This window comes from Marmota monax, unplaced genomic scaffold, assembly GCF_021218885.2.
Source record: "Marmota monax isolate L192 unplaced genomic scaffold, Marmota_monax_Labrador192_F-V1.1 WCK01_AAM20220418_F8-fsc00006, whole genome shotgun sequence".
In the NCBI taxonomy this organism is placed as follows: domain Eukaryota; kingdom Metazoa; phylum Chordata; class Mammalia; order Rodentia; family Sciuridae; genus Marmota; species Marmota monax.
Genome location: NW_026693712.1, coordinates 20,527,459 through 20,543,854, shown reverse-complemented (window position 1 = coordinate 20,543,854; position 16,396 = coordinate 20,527,459). Strand labels below are relative to the sequence as shown.

Below are 16,396 nucleotides of genomic sequence, written 5' to 3'. Positions count from 1 at the left end.
GATTTTTTTTTTTTCATTTTATTGTATACACACGCACTTCACAGATTTATTTTTAAAAAGTCTGTACACTTCACAAGACAGTACAAACTAGCTACAATCTGCTAGCTACACATGAGGGCATTAACACAGCCCACGATTTTTGCCCTAAAACAGGCAAATGTGTTACTTCCAACTCTCTGAGAGAGATTTTTCCAGCTCATGTCATGCAGCCCGGGCGCCTCCTCTTCTGTAATTCCCAGTTCTGGAACAGGGCCCACAAGCCCAAGCTCTATCTTGTTTACTTCTATTTCAGGTTTAGCTCAAAGAGAACACTCTTGAGGCTTCACTTTTTCATCTTCATGTCTGCTTCAATGGCACAGCGGCGTCCTCTGGTGCCCCCATCCTAGATGACAGCAGAGAAAGAAAGAGGGTATGAATAAGCTGGTTAAGAGTTAAGAGACAAGGTGCAACAGGAATGCAGGGATTTGGTTTAGTGGGGGAGAGGGGAAAAAAAAATCAGCACAAAACTTCAGAGGGACGAGGGGGCATATTTCTTTCTTCCCACAGAGTAGCTAAAAAAAACACCTCGTAGTTTGTGAGAGGAAATGTAGGACAGATTATCTGGATCATGACCATCACAGAGGTCCTTGGAATTCACCTGGGGTCCCACAGAATGACTGTTAGTCATACCACCCAGGCCCAAATCATGTGCAAAGGAACAGGAAGAGTAAACTAAAGGTGGGAAAGTTAGAAAGGGAATTGGATAGTGAGGTTCTTGGCTAACATACCTGTCCAGCTGTTGGTCCCTATAAGAAAGGCCTTTCCTGCAGACTGACCCTGGCACTAGTTCCCTAGCACCTCCTGACAGCTGTTTTCCATGAGATCAGGACAATCAGGCTTCTTTCCATCTGCTGCTCTCTCCCTGCAGCCCAGCTCCTTCCTCTTGTGCAATACTTTGCTGTCTTCAATAGATAAAAGATCCTATTAACCAGCCTTGCAATAGCCAGCCAACTGCTTGGTGATCCAGAGTCACTGTTGCAGGCCAATAAGAAAGAACGGAGACCATAGTGTTCTGTCTGTGGTACAGGCTGAAAGGCCTGTAGGCAAGATGAACTAGTGAACACTTTTGCTGGGCCAGACCATTTTTACATTTCTAATATGCAAGGATTCTAAAATATTTTGAGCTCATGAACCTAAGTTACCTATGAGGTAACTTTTGTAAGAACAAAAATACCACCTTGCGTTTATATACACACTTTAATTTTTTTAAAGCCAGTTTCATAATTATCATTCTCATTTTATCCTCACAACAACCCTGTGAGGTAGGCTGGACAGGTAACTCATTATATATTAGTTCTATCACACAGAGGAGGAAACAAGGCCCCAAGAAATTACCCAATGATCTTAAGACCATATAGTTTTTTAGCCTGATGCCCTTCCAGTATAGTATGCCTCATGTTCTATAATGAACCACACAGAATAAGAGAATCATTTAATTCATGGAGGAAAAGAATACAAGTTTTTAGGCTAGTTCTACTAAGCTTACCTCTAATTCCACCAGCCACTACTGTTTATAGTGGGCATTAATACTGAGATCTTTAGCTTAAGTTTTACTGAGTGTTTGTGTATCAGGGATTATTTTTGAAAGTTTATTTTAAGAGAAAGGAGAAAAGTACTTGCTAAATATCTGCCAGTATAAAGAACACCAATAAAAAGTCGGGTAGTATCTGCTGCTCTAAGTAATTTTCTATTTGTAAGTAAAGAATTAGTAAGTGGTGGAGTCAAGAAATGAAGAGCAGGTGCATCCTAGATCGTTACCCCAAGAATACCTCAGTGATACCATCAACATTCCCTACCCAGCCCACACACACACACATGCAAGAAGACAGAAACGCAGAAGAAAAGACAGTTTCTTATTCCACCTAAGTAAACAGAAGTTTAAGATATTGCCACAGTCTATGTGTTGGACTTCCCTCTGCCACCCACCCCCAGCAGGAGCTGAGAACCTTTCTGGCAACACCACCCTTTGCAGCCATTCAATACTTACAAAGAGAGAGAGAAGGAAGGCAGGAGAGCCCATGGGGACACTGTCCTGTTAGAGGACAAACAAACACTGATCAGGTTCCACGGAAACTCTCAGCCGCAAGCACCCCAAACCTCAGGACAGAGACACAAGCACCATACACACAAAGACAAAATTTAAAAACCCAAGAATAAGAGGAAAGAGATACAAAAGCAATCTAGTCATCATGTTTGTGGAACAGGAATTGATGGTACCTAACTGCTGCAAGCTAGGTCAATTCCCCCCACCCCCTTGAGAGTACTCTCCCAAAAGGAATTAATATTTCATTCACTCAGTTCAAAATTTCTGCCATGTTACTGGGCCTCTCAGTTAACAGCATATTTCTTTGTTTGGATAGGAGCAAACAACTACTATTCTATGATCTGTTTCTGTGCACCATTAGAATGCAGAAGCTTGGCAATACCAAGTACTAACATAAGGTTCTTTGAATACTTCAGACTTTTAGCACTGGAATACTGGTGAATAGTCTCTTTTCTGATCTATCACCTCACCTTCTCTGAAGCATCTTGTTTTCGAGTAGAATCTCTTCCTCGAAGACTTTTAGCACTGATTCCAGACTCAGATGTTTGCATAATCAACTGTGTGGCCAAGAATTGCTATAGGGAAAAGAAACAGGGTTGGCCAGAGACCTGATATAGTAGGAAAAAATTAAGACACTTTAAGTTTTGTTTGTTTGCTTTTGTTTGAATTTAGGGGTGCTTTACAAGTGAGTCACACCTCCAGTCCTTTTTATCTTTATTTTTTGAGGCACAGTCTCACTATGTTGCCAAGGCTAACCTCAAATTTGCAACCCCCCTGCCTCAGCTTCCCAAGTACCTGGTATATGTATTATAGGTATATAACACTGCATCCAGCATCAAAAGTTTTTTGCCTTATTGGAAGTTTAGCACATTAGGTTTTTTTTATTATTATTATTTTTTAAGGCTTTTGTTGTTTTTTCCCCCTTTAAAAAATCTTTTTTTTTTAGTTGTAGATGGACACAATACCTTTATTTATTTCTATGTGGTGCTGGGGATCAAACCAATGCCTCACGTGTGCTAGAAAAGTGCTCTACCACTGAGCCGCACAACCCTAGCCCAGCATATTACGTTTTTTTTTTTTTTAATATTTATTTTTTGAAGTCGGACACAATATCTTTATTTTATTTATGTGGTGCTAAGGATCGAACCCAGGGCCTTGCATGTGCTAGGCGAGCGCTCTACCACTAAGCCACAACCCAGCCCCACATTAGGTTTTAATTCTAGTTATAATAGGTATTCTAAAGAAATTGAAAATGTCAAAATGTCTTTTTTTGCTTTAATATAGGTTTATAATAATAGGACCAAAATCTCTACCCTCAAAAACAGAACAAAAGAGCTCTAACCTCTAAGAATGAGAAAAAGAATAAATATAGGATGAACCAAGACCATTGGGCAATTCAAGTAATTTGGCATACATGCAAAGATACAATATTCCTTCAAGGTCAACTTCCCAAAGGATGCCTGGTTATGCAACTATAGGATAGAAGCAAGTTACCTGTGATAAAAAGGAACAGAGAAGACTCTCTTTGTTATGCACACATGCCAAGTAGTGATAGAAAGGAAGAATCTTCTAACTCCTTCCCCCAAAAGAGAAAATCAACACGAATTGCACAAGAACAAAAATGTTATATTCCTAACGTCGTTCCTTATGGCTATTTCAAGTAAAAGCTATGGCACCCTTCCCTGTCATCAATTTGAGTCCTTCCCTTCATCCTTGCTGAAACACAAAGGAGCCTCAAAGTACCTGGATTTGTTCCAAGACATCTCTTTGCATCTCTACTGCCATGTGATAGACATCATGATCTGAGCTGTTATACATTACAGCATTCTGAAACATGAGCATAATGTCACGCTGAAATTCAGCTGTGCTGCGGATCAGTCCATTTTCAATGTTTTTCTTAATAGTTGACAAATCCATAGGCCTAAAAAAAAAAAAAAAAAAGAGGTAAAATGGCAGTGGAGGTAGAAAGAGGACTTGCCTGGATTTCTGAAAACATTATTAAGATATACAACTTCTCATATATCTCAATTTCAGCCTCCAGGATTCTAATGCCAACCCCTCATCCCAAAACATAAACTTAGCTCCAAAAAGGTCAGTCTGTATAATAAGCAGTGAGAAAGGTAATTAAAGGGGTTAATTTTTTAAAAAATATTTTTCAGCTATCAATGGACCTTTATTTTAGTTATCTATATTGGTGCTGAGAATAAAACCCGGTGTTCATACATACTAGGCAAGTGCTCTATCACTGAGCTACAACCTCAGCCTGTGAAGTGTGTATGTGGGTGTTAATTTTTTTAGACAATCAGTGGTGATCCAGTCACTAGAATGGTTTTAGCATGTGGATACCCTTACATCAAAAATGCTAACTTTGAACTTATTATTATCTAAAACAAATACTCACTAAGTCTGGATGACTTTCAATTTAAGCAAGTCAGTATACTGGAGGAACCATGGCTTACCTCTGTACAATGCTGTGGTAGCCAGGTGCTATGTCATCTGTAACAGGCTGCAGGAAGACATTGGCATACCTGTCCAAAAAGAATGAGGTGCAATACTGATTTATTTTCCGGAAGCATAGGAGAGGAAGCTTACTCTAAGTAACTGAAGGTAGTAAGGAGCAGACACCAGCAGTCCCACAGAAAACCACTCCAACAATGAGGAGCAAGAGAAACTAATAAGGCTCACTTACCTATGGTTAGCTGCAGCTCTCCATACAAGCATGATGGCTTTCTTCCAGATTTTCTGGGCCTGAATAGCTTCTTGATCTTCACTACAGACAGAGCTGAAACAGAGATATAGGAGTTCTAGCAGGCACAAGTTTAAAAAAAAAAAAGAAAGTCCTAATTATTTTTTTGTCAACTATTTGTTCCAGGCCCAGAAAGGGAAGATGAGAAAGTAAGAATAAAGATCCTCTCTTCTCCTCCTTCTCATCTTTACTGTGTTGCCTCAAAAAAAAAAAAAAGAATTTCAGATACTTACAACTGTGAAGAAGCAGGGCTGCTGGGGATGGAGTCTGCCAGTGTATGTGACTGCAGGGTAGCATTGTGTATGCTAAAGCCATCATCACTCTCGCTTACAGGGGGTTCATTATCCATTTCTGACAAATAGCCTTCTCCTTGATCTTCTTCCTTAGGTTCCTCTAGACTGGCTGCTTCACTGACTCCATCCTCCTCCTCCTCCTCACCTGCGGCATCCTTAGACACAGTGTGCTCCAGTCAACATATGCAAACAAAGCTATCCAGCAAAGCATCATTAAACATGATCTGCCTTTTGAGTTAGATCAGTTCTAGAAATGGCCTGACACTGATTCTTGACTGAGCCCTCTATCACTTATACTACTATCTACTTATAGCCACTGGCTAAGTAATCTCAAACCTTGACTAAGAATAAAACCCAGGATCTAAAAAAAGCTACTTTCTTAAGACTAAGCTAAGAGGCATTCCTTCTTTCCCCTTGCTCTTAAGAGGAATTCTGACCCTGGGTACAAAGTTATCAAAAATAGTTTTATTTGGGGACTGGGGAGATAGCTCAGTGGTAAAACACTTGCCTAGCATGCATGTGAGTCTGGGTTAGATCCCCATCACATTTAAAAATAAACAAAAATTACCAAAAAAAAAAAAAAAAAAAGTTTTATTTCATGTCTCATCTGATGGAGTAAACTCACATCACATTAAGTCTCTGTTAACTACTGCTCTAAAAAAGAAAAATTTTCTATATATCTCACTGGATAATTAATAATCTGATTTCTTCTATGTTCTCCCTGGCTCTGATATCCCTATTCACTCTAAATCACTCTAGGTATATCAAAGTTTATCTGTGCACTAAATGTAAAGAAAGGACTGTGTGATATTTACAAACTCTTTCAGATGGGAAGCGCATGTTGTTATAGTACTCCCACTATGCCACACTGTCCACTGCAGCTTTTCCCCATGCAACTCCTTACCAGTCTCAGAGAATAAAGATGTGAGAGTACACCAAAATTTATTAAAAAGGTAGTGCTATAGGGAAATCTAATCACATGGCAAGAGGAATAAAGAAAAGTCTGAAATACCTTTATCTGGCCTCCAAAAATAGTCCCTGATTCTTCTTTCAATGAGTCTGCAGAGGAGAGAAAGACTACCTGAAGATTTTTCCACCTTAGCCTTCCCCTTCCTATGGACAATAATCCCCTGCAGCTTTCCTTTCCATTCCTACCTGTTCTATCTCCTCTACTTACCCACAACCCACAATCCCTCAGAAGACAGAGCAAATTATTTCAGGTTAGTTACAGAGTATAGATTTCCTGTCTTTTATTTACCTGACATTTCAAACTTGTGCTGAGTCTCTGCCTCTAAATGATCTTCAATGGGATTTGAGCCATGTGATGGAGACAATATGCTTTCGGGGGATGCCTGAAGATCAAAAAAAGAACAAGTGTCTTAAGTACTGGTAAACTGCTACAGCTCACACAATCTTATTCTTCAACGATAATGAGACTATAGAAGAAATTTTAAGTCCTACTAATGTGATATGATTCTAATGGCCACCTTAACAGGAATAGGACAAGCATACTTAACACTGATCACAACTTATGGGCTATGGATACATGAAACACACCAAGACTCAGGAATTCAACAGGAAACCCATCACTTCTTACCTACAGTATTATAATTATAAACTTACATACTCCCAGCTCCTGATATTACTATTTACCTCTGTCTTCACAGTTGCAAGTGGCATCTCATCGCCTTTCCCATTGGAACCATCTGCTTCAGGAATCTCTCCAGTTGCAGTACTTCTGGGTTCCTCATCTAAGTCTTGACTTCTGAGTTCTGGTGGCTCCATACTTGTGGCTGAAACAACCCCAGCTACAATTTCAGCCCCTGAAATGCCTGGCTCTGGTTCTGCAGGTTCCATTTTAATGTCAACACCAGACTCCCTGAGGTCCACGAGTTCATGAATTCCCTTGTTTTCTGTTTCCTCAAAGTCCAATCTCTCTTGCTTGACCGTCATCTCTGGTGCAGGGAGAGGTACTTGCTTATCCCGTTCCTGCTGGATTGGGTGTTCCCAGGGGCCAGGAAGAGACTGGGGATCATCATTTTCTTCACAGAAGGACAGTGCTGCTTCCACAGCTGCCACATCCAGCACTTCAGGGTGATCATCTACCTGTCCCATAATACACAGATTGTTGAGGTCACAGAAAGAAGCCCATCCAAGTCTTTCAAATTTGCTAGCACTGAATGAAAATAAACCTGCCATTTCTCTCTCTTCCCCCATGTAGGGACAGACACCTGCCCTCTGCAAATCAATAATATAGGAATGGCTGGGGAGATGACTAATGCCAAATACCAAAGGCTTTCAGATTATAGAGACGGAGCACAACAGCTGTTTTACTATGAGAAAAAAAGAAAGGCAGAGGAGAGAAGCTATGAGATTCTTTGGGACTTTGCTGAATGGTTACCTTGTCCTCAATTATGGCAATGATGTCTCCAACAGTCTCAAAGTCTAGCTCTTCACCTGTGTAAGACACAGCAATATCCATCTTCTCAGCCAGATCTAAATCTTCCTTTCCATCTATGCTGGGAGCCTTTGATCCTCCAGGGGCCTCTGCTACCCCTGATCGGAAACACTCTTCTTTGATAGAATTAATGATCATGGAGATTTCACTGCTATCCATGGAAACAGTCACAGTGTGTGGATCCCCCACAGCTTCCATGGGAACACAGGTGTCAGACTGACTCACTAAACAAAAAGGGAAAAGTATCTCAGCTTATTGGATACCAAGTGACCACCTGAAAAATCACACTAGAGCTATAGACAGATGTCAAGTACACTTAAGGTCAGAAACATATATGCCTATGTTTTTTTTTTTTTTTTTCCTCCCCCATTTACTTAAAAAATAAGGTGAGAACACATTCTTATTTGTACACTTAACCATTTTCCCCGAACAAATACCCACCCTTTTCACATCTTTGTTTTTCTAAGGATAAAGATGGCACATTCTATGGAAAACAGAAGCATCTAAATTAGAGTTAATGTTCTTGGTTATCTTTCCTTAACTGAAGCTCAAAATGAAATTTTGGTCCTAGTGGCTGCTCAGGGCGTGGGTCAAGACGCACCTGGAGCTACACTTTCAGGAGTGGAGACAGCCGGAGCAGAGGATGGTGCTGGCAGCGCAGGCATCATGACAATGGTAGCCTGGGACACAGACTCTACAGGGGGTGGCACAAGTTTAACTGGAGGTTCACTGGCAACAGTAGTGAAGGAAGCAAGAGGTGTGGTGAACTGTGTAGGACCAGCTTCTAAAAGCCGGGAAAGAGTGGGAGCACCTAACAAAGAGGTATACAAAATGAGGTAAGAAGAAAGCACACCAACAAGAAGCAATAGCCACTCTAAGATTCAACCAAGAAAAAATTTATGGTCTCAAAGAATGAAAGCAACTCCTATGTTGATCTATAGTTTTATTTTCTCTAACCTTACTTTTTCCAAGTTAGGAATGAACCAAAATTCTAAATTAGGAATAAACCAAAGTACTAGAATACACAACATAAGAAAAATGGGTGGTACCTTTCCTCAGAGGAAAATTAAATAATCACCAAGAATAAAAAAACTGGTCTGAATAAATATCATTTCTGTTGAGATTCAACATGCTATACACTACCCAACTTCAACATGATTCAAATACCAATATCTAATGTTTATAAGGTATTTTGTAAAGCATTTTTTTGCTTTATTTTGTTTATCTCATTTAATTCTCACTATATCAATGAATAGCATATATATCACAATTAATAAAACAGAAAATTGAGCCTCAGTAGTTAAGTCACCTATCAGATTACAAACCCAATGCGTAGCAGGCCTGAGATTCAAGCCAAATCTCTTTCCCATATTCTATTATCTTAGGTATCTCCAGCACCTTTACACAATTTTACAAGCCACAGAGAAGCAGCTTCACTATTAACTTCAAGTTCCTCTCATCAATAGCTATGCTGTAGTTTCAGGGATGTCAACAATTTGAAGATGGAATGGATTAATAATTTCAAGCCACTGTTTGTTTTTTTAAGTTGTCAATGGACCTTTATTTTTTTGTTTGTTTGTTTATATGCAGTGCTGAGAATCAAACCCAGTGCCTCACACATGCTAGGCAAGCACTCTACCACTGAGCTAAAACCCCAGCCCTTCAAGCACTATGTGTTTTAACAGCTAAAGCAGCTCCAAAACAAAGTTAGAAAAAAAAGTAGTTATGGATTAACAATTCCTTAATAATAATGAAACCATCTCTGAAGTAGACAAAGGAAGAGTGATGACTTACCTGAGGCAGCAGGGGAAGCTGCAACAGTATTGGGTGTTTGCTGTATCTCCCCACCATGTATCATGGGAAGGACCCCGCCTACCTCCAGGAGGACACCTGTACTGTTCAGATGGCCAGAAGTAACAGCCATTTCACTCTCACTGACCTACCAGGGAAGAATAGAGGTGAAGGCTACACTCAAGCTTTCCTTTACTACCACTTCCCCCCAAAACTCTGTCAACCAAACTTCTTGAAAACTAAAACTTACTATCCACAGAGAGTAATTCAAACCCAAGGGAAACTCTAATGTTCAGAACTTATTTGTCAAGAGTTCTTTGGGAAGAAAACCAAAATAATTGTGGCTCAGATATCTCAGGACCCAAGGATACTATCAACTTATTGTTTTAAATTAACATTTAACTAAGACATCTCTTCCTCCTTTGAACTTTTTTGTCCATGTCACATTTTAGGTCCCAGGCATTCCCTTCCAAGTACTAAAATCACCACAGCTCTCAAACACCCACAGAAGTCTCCATACCAGTCTGGGGCTAGTAGGCAGGAGGCTGCCCTTCTTCAAGAGCTCTGACAGCAGAGGGGAGGGGGGTGGAGTTGCTTTCTGTCCAAGCATCTTTTTCTGGGGTGAATCATCTGTTACTGGGGTCATGGGGGCTTCTAAGGGTGCAGAGCCTGGAGGAAGGGTGTCAGGAATCCCAGGAAACGAGGTGACTGGGGTACTCGGCAAAGTCCCAGGGGTTACCTAAGAGACAACAGAGAACCTTTATCTGACTTCTCAAACTATGGAAGGCTCCCTACTAATCTGGATGGGTTAGTATGGTTTTATTAGTTCTGAGTGGAAATGCCCAGAACCCTCTACCCCCTAATCTTAGCTATACTTTTCTTCCCCATGTTATTTTCTCTTCTACTGACTCAAACCCATGATGACCCAACCATTCCATCCAATCTGCCATTTACAAACTCCTCACCCCCTACCAGTATTATATTTACAAGGAATTGTCTCTTATTTCAGCAGGAATTTCATAGGACTAAGATACACAGCAAAGAATTCCTGAATGCAGTCTTTTCCCTATCTCTCAAAAAGGTCAAAAGCCTCAGTGCTTTTAGGTCCGTCCTTATCTTCGAGCACAGAACATGGTAAATTATAGTCTTTAGTGTTCAGACCAAGAAGTTGCTCCTAGGTCAAAAGTGGTTTCCTCATCACTCAGCTCTCTGCTGGCTTATTGCACCCTTCACTGATCAATTCCAATGGATGGAAATAACACTCACCCCAGAGGTGGCCTCTTCCATAGTGGTTGAAGTCAAGTCCCCAAGTGGATAATCACCTCCTGGGGAGGCTGAATCTATAGGAGAGCGGACCATCACAGTGGGTAACCTCCGAGGGGGTGTTTTCACTGCTTGTCGAGCTAGAACATTAAAACAAAGTCCAAATCTTCAGTACTAAATAAGTGAAGCTAGACACTACTCCACTGATGTACAACAAAGGTCAAATAGGAATGCTGCATTATTAAATTATGAATGTGGATTAAAAACTTACTTTAACACTAGAGAGGAGTAATTTTTTAGCCTAATTTTTCCTAACTGCAATTCTCACACTAAGTAAACTCTTAACTATTTAAGTTTCCAAGGAGTGGGAAAACAGTTTACATACTCCTCAACATCTTCTTTAGTAACATGACTCTGCTTTTATTTTTTGATGCCAGGGATCAAACCCAGGGCATAGTACATGCAAGGCACTCTGTCACAGAACTACGTCACCAGCTCAAGATTCTGCTTTTAAAAAAAGGGAAAGGCCAGACACAGTGGTACTCAACTATAATCTCAGTGATTTAGGAGGCTGAGGCAGGAGGATCACAAGTTTGAGGTCAGCCTAGGTAACTTAGTGAGGCCCTGTCTCAAAATAAAAAAAGTGCTGGGGATGTAGTTCAGTAGTGAAGTAACCCTTTGTTCAAATCCCTAGTGCTGCATAAATAAATAAACACATAAATAACTAGAGGGAAAGACATCACTGGTTCACAGCATGTATTCCCAGAATTGCAAATGCTTAAATTGTTTCATTATCTAATAACTAAATTATTCTCAATCTTTTCACGGGCGTTGTATTTCTAAAACCTCAATTATGTTCAAGGTATTATTAAAAAGACTTTATGTCCTAAAAGTAAATTTGAGAGAAAAGTAAATTTGAGACATGCGGACATCTGAGCAGAGCTCATTTTCTTGTTTCTTCCTGGACATGAAGAATTATTTTTATTCTGGTAACATGAATCTTTTGTTATGGCAGTGCTAAGGACTGAACCCAGGACTTCATATGCGAAGCAAGCACTGTATCACTGAGGTACATCCTCAGCCCAGGAGTCATGTTTTGTGAGTCTCTTGTGCATATGAATGTAATAAATTGGTATGGTTTTCCTCTTATTAATCTATGTATGTCAGTTTGACCCACAGACTCAAATTATTGAAACTTCAGAGAGGAGAGGGAAAATTTTGGCAAGCCAGCCAGGATACCAAAACATTCTGCTTCCTCCAGAGGTTACACCTAAGATTTTATGGGACATGACGAAAATGATAATAATAAGGTATATAGAAAGGATGGAAAAAATTCAGAAAAGTACATGTTTCTGATTTTCCAGTGTAATGGAAATGCAGCTTATTAAAAGTCTATTAGTTTGCACCATATGGATGCCTAACCTTGATGGGAGCACACCTGTAACACTAAATCCTGAAATGACACAGAACTAAACTGACCTACTCCCAGGACTTAAGAGATTGACTCAATAAAATATGGAACATGCACAAGACCCTGGGTTCAGTCCCTAGCACTAGCACCAACCCCACCCCAACCCCCAAAAGGGTACAATGTAAAAAAGAGAGAGAAAGAAGATGACAAGAGAGAAATATGCATGTAAATTTGAACTACTAAATTTACAAAGTAGTCTATCATAGCATGCAGTAAGTATAATTAACCGTTAAGCAGAAGCACTAAGTTCAGCTTACCCTGGTATGCAGCATCTGTAGCCTTTCTCTTCACCTCAGCCTCCTCTTCCTCTAATTTTTTTTTCCTAAAGAGGGAATTAAAGGTTAGATGGTAGCCAGATATCTAGTTCCTTCCCATAGTTCATTGAGCCCTCATGGAGAATTTATTTATTTATTTATTTATTTTTATACCTTTATCTTATTTGTTTTTATTTTTATGTGGTGCCAGGGATCGAACCCACTGCCTTGCACATGCTAGGCAAGCACTCTACCACTGAGCCACAACCCCAGCCCTTTTTATACCCCCCCCCCCCAAATATCTGCTGTTTCTGAAAGCAGGGAATCTAATCATCAAAACAGGGAATTGGGGTATACTAACTCTCAGTTCTTCACCCAGGCAAAACAGAGACCTTTTAAGTTAGAATTAATATGTTCTCATATTGAAATATTCTATAACCCTCTAAGGCCTCATTCCCCACTCCCACACACCAAACCAGTGCTATTGCTTTCCTAGAATCTGTCTCAAGTCAAAAGGGATGGCAGGAGGAGGAAAGAAGATAGATTACTTGGGAAGGAAAGAGGTGAGACAGAAAGGAGCACAGATGGAAGATTATAACCCACATGGCAATGTCATTGCAAAGCTCATCCAGTCTGCTGTCCATGTGCCCTGCTTGAATTAGTTCTGCATCTCTTTTCAGCCGTCTATAGGAAGAAAAAGCAGACAGAATGATAATCTTTTTGAAACAGGGTTTTGCTATGTTGCCCAGGTTGGTCCCAAACTTGTGGGCTTAAGTGATTGTTCCACCTCAACCTTCAAATTGACAACTGGTTTTTTATTTATTTTATTTTAGTTTTAGTTTTGGTACTAGGGATTGAACCCAGAGGTGTTTTACCAATGAGCCAATTCTCCAGCCCTTTTTAAAATTTTCAGACAGAGTCTCACTAAATTGCTTAGATTGGTTTTGAACGAGCAATTCTCCTGCCTGCCTCCTAAATTGCTGGGAATGCACCACCACACCTAGCTCAACTGTTTTTTATGGTGCTAGTGATTTAACCCAGGACCTAGGAAAGCACTCTACAACTGAGCTATATTCCCAGTCCATTCTGGTATCTTTTAAAAATAATCTATTTTAAAAATTCTGACCAGTACAAGAAATTAGTCCCCTTTGTCTTTCCAAACCATTTGATATGTGCTCTGATGAGTTGAGTACCTATATCTCTCCTGGGTTTCCTTTATCACTTTTTTCAGTTCCTCCACTCTTTCAGCAGTCAGTTTCCGAACAATCACATCTTCCACAGTTTCTACTACTTCTCCCTTTTCACCTCTTTTGCGTCTGTGAGGGGAAAAATTCATCTTATTAAGAGGACATTTGTTTCCACTCCCACTTGTTTTCTTCAAGACTTCTCTACTACTTAATCATAAATTTATTTTTTAGTTTTAGGTGAACACAATATCTTTTATTTTTATGTGGTACTGAGGATCAAATCTAGTGCCTCACTCATGCTAGGCAAGCACTCTACCACTGAGCCATAACCCCATCCCTCTGCAATACTTTTATCATCCCCAAATAGGTATAAACTAGATTTCCACAGTAAACACTTGCCACTAAAGGGATCTGCCTGAAATATCTGGCTTTATACTCACTTTGGGGTCTCAGTGGTTTCTAGGAGCTCTGAGTACTGAGAAGCACAATGCTATGGAAAAAAGTAAAAACGTGATGAGCAATCCTGGAAACGAATAAGCTTTTCAAGTTTCAACAAATTTAAGCAAAGTTTAGAAAAGAGAGCTATGTTTAAGATGTATGTGGTTTCTTTTGCTTTTCTTTTGCATACATCACAGGACCCAGCAGTGTGTACAGTTTATAGGACAAATTACTTTGCAATCCAATCAGTTCAAAATAATTAATACCACGAAAGAAAAAGAAGTCTTCTGTCCTCGGGTGTCTTTGGGGAAAGCCAACCCACTAGCCAATATTTATAATAACACAGAGTAATTACCATATGCAAAGTATTCTACTAAAGTGTTTTACATGTATCAGCTCAATTACTTTACAACATTACCGAAGCAATTTTTATGTCTATTTCATAAACAAGAGAACTGAGGATCATGGTCTAAAGTTTTTAGATGGAATCATACAGAACCCAAATCTGTCTAACACCCAAAATTGGGCTCTTAACTGTTATACAACACTGACAAGAAGATTTTATAAGAATGAGCATACACAGATTAGAAAAGTGGGAGGAAAGAAAAGCATTTAACTATTTTCTCATTTCATGGTATAAAAGCTTTGTAATTATAAGGCAGAACTTGGTAGAGAGCCCTACTTTAAATCCCAATGACTATAATAAAGCACCTATTTAGTAACTTACTTTTTGAGAGAACCAGTCTGGAGGGCGGCCAGGTTCTGCAAAGGGCTTGATGGCTCTGCTAACTGATACCCTACGAAGTAAGAGAAGTCTCATTACACACCAAACAGAAAAAAAAAAAAAAAAAACGGGAGAGGTAGTTGGTTGAGTTCAAGGTTTGTAGTTTCAAAATTTAGAATAAAAACTGCCAAATGGGAAATATTCTGGAATATCTTTTTTTTTTAAATTACTATTATTGAACCCAGGATTCTATTACAGAGCTATATACCCCCAGTCACAGAATATCTGACTATGAAAAATGACACAACTACCTAAAAAAAATTTAGAGAGGGGCTGGGGATGTGGCTCAAGCGGTAGCGCTCTCGCCTGGCATGCGTGTGGCCGGGGTTAGATCCTCAGCACCACATACAAACAAAGATATTGTGTCTGCTGAAAACTAAAAATAAATAAATAAATATTAAAATTCTCTCTAAAAAAAAAAAAAGAGAGAGACTATAAAGTCTGCTCAAGTCTGAAGCTCAGCAGAATCTCAAATAGAATCAAATTGTGACCTTTAAAAAAAAAAATTTAGAGAAATGGACCTGGTGGCATATGCTTATAATTCCAGTCACTCAAGAGATCAAGGCAGGAGAATCACAAATTCAAAGCTGGTCTGGACAACTCCACAGGACCCTGTCTCGAAGTAAAAATAAAGGGGTGTAGCTCAGCAAGACAGCTTGCCTAGCATGTTCAAGGTCCTGGGTTTAATCCTCATTATCTCCCAACCCCTTGAAAAAAATAAAACCATTTAAAGACAGTCATTGCTTCTGAGCATGGCGGCGCATGCCTGTAATCATAGTGACTTGGGAGGCTGAGGCAGGAGGACTGCAAGTTCAAAGCTAGCCTCAGCAGCTCAGCAAGGCCCTAAGCAACTCAGTGTGACCCTGTCTCAAAATAAAAAGGGCTGGGTGTGACCCAGTGGTATACCCCTGGGTTCAATCCCTGGTACCAAAAAAAAAAAAAAGTCATTGCTGAACCGTTTTCCTGGGTGATATACTATTTACTAGATGAAGTAAAGATAGTAAAAATTTTTTTCACTTGGAAAAACATTTTTAGGTTGATTTGGTTGTTTGCTTCTTTTAAAAGAGAACTGCCTTGGATTGGGGATATAGTTCAAGTGGTAACACACTTCCCTAGAACACAAGAGTCCAATCCCTAGGACCATAAATAAAGACTCTCCACCACCGCCTCCTCAACAAAACAAAGCCAACCAAGTTTCCAAAATGATGGAAGTATAAACACAAAAAAAGAAAACAAGCAAAAATGAAAATAGAGTGAAATAGGATCAACAAAGGGTATAAAAGGACTGTACTATATATTATTCTCTACCCTTCTCTATGGGTTTAAAATACTTCACAATCTTAAAAAAAGTCTCTATTTACTTAGTTTAAAAAAAATATATATATATATATATATTTTGTAGATGGACACAATACCTTTACTTGTTTATTTTTATGTGGTGTTGGGAATCAAACCCAGTGCCTCACACATGCTAGGCAAGAGTTCTACCACTAAGCCACAACTCCAGCCCACTATTTATTTTTGGTGCTTATTTTGTGGTACTGGAGATTGAATTAAAGTCCAAAAGCATACTAAGCACATACTCTGCCTGTGAGCTACATTCCCAGCTGCAGAAAAAAGTTTTTAAA

The 16,396-nt window shown here is 39.6% G+C and overlaps 1 protein-coding gene across 9 annotated transcripts in view; it reads right to left on the bottom strand.

The window, feature by feature from the left end:
- The window catches only part of Brd8 (bromodomain containing 8), a 28,175-nt gene continuing 11,779 nt past the window's right edge, over positions 1-16,396 (bottom strand). For 2 of the 9 annotated variants that reach the window (XM_046460040.2, XM_046460042.2), the window contains 20 exons: positions 14,712-14,781; positions 13,987-14,036; positions 13,553-13,675; positions 12,963-13,043; positions 12,363-12,427; positions 10,638-10,774; positions 9,892-10,110; positions 9,375-9,519; positions 8,182-8,391; positions 7,524-7,804; positions 6,776-7,228; positions 6,381-6,474; positions 6,135-6,181; positions 5,063-5,277; positions 4,773-4,865; positions 4,543-4,611; positions 3,827-4,004; positions 2,554-2,658; positions 2,027-2,071; positions 2-382 (listed from right to left, as the gene is read on the bottom strand). In XM_046460040.2, the coding sequence (XP_046315996.1) occupies positions 323-382; positions 2,027-2,071; positions 2,554-2,658; positions 3,827-4,004; positions 4,543-4,611; positions 4,773-4,865; positions 5,063-5,277; positions 6,135-6,181; positions 6,381-6,474; positions 6,776-7,228; positions 7,524-7,804; positions 8,182-8,391; positions 9,375-9,519; positions 9,892-10,110; positions 10,638-10,774; positions 12,363-12,427; positions 12,963-13,043; positions 13,553-13,675; positions 13,987-14,036; positions 14,712-14,781 (2,740 nt within the window). In that variant the 3' untranslated portion in view covers positions 2-322. Of the gene's footprint in view, positions 383-2,026; positions 2,072-2,553; positions 2,692-3,826; positions 4,005-4,542; positions 4,612-4,772; positions 4,866-5,062; positions 5,278-6,134; positions 6,182-6,380; positions 6,475-6,775; positions 7,229-7,523; positions 7,805-8,181; positions 8,392-9,374; positions 9,520-9,891; positions 10,111-10,637; positions 10,775-12,362; positions 12,428-12,962; positions 13,044-13,552; positions 13,676-13,986; positions 14,037-14,711; positions 14,782-16,396 lie in introns of those variants that run through there. The other 7 variants (XM_046460044.2, XM_046460045.2, XM_046460041.2 and 4 more) reach the window with 7 other exon arrangements.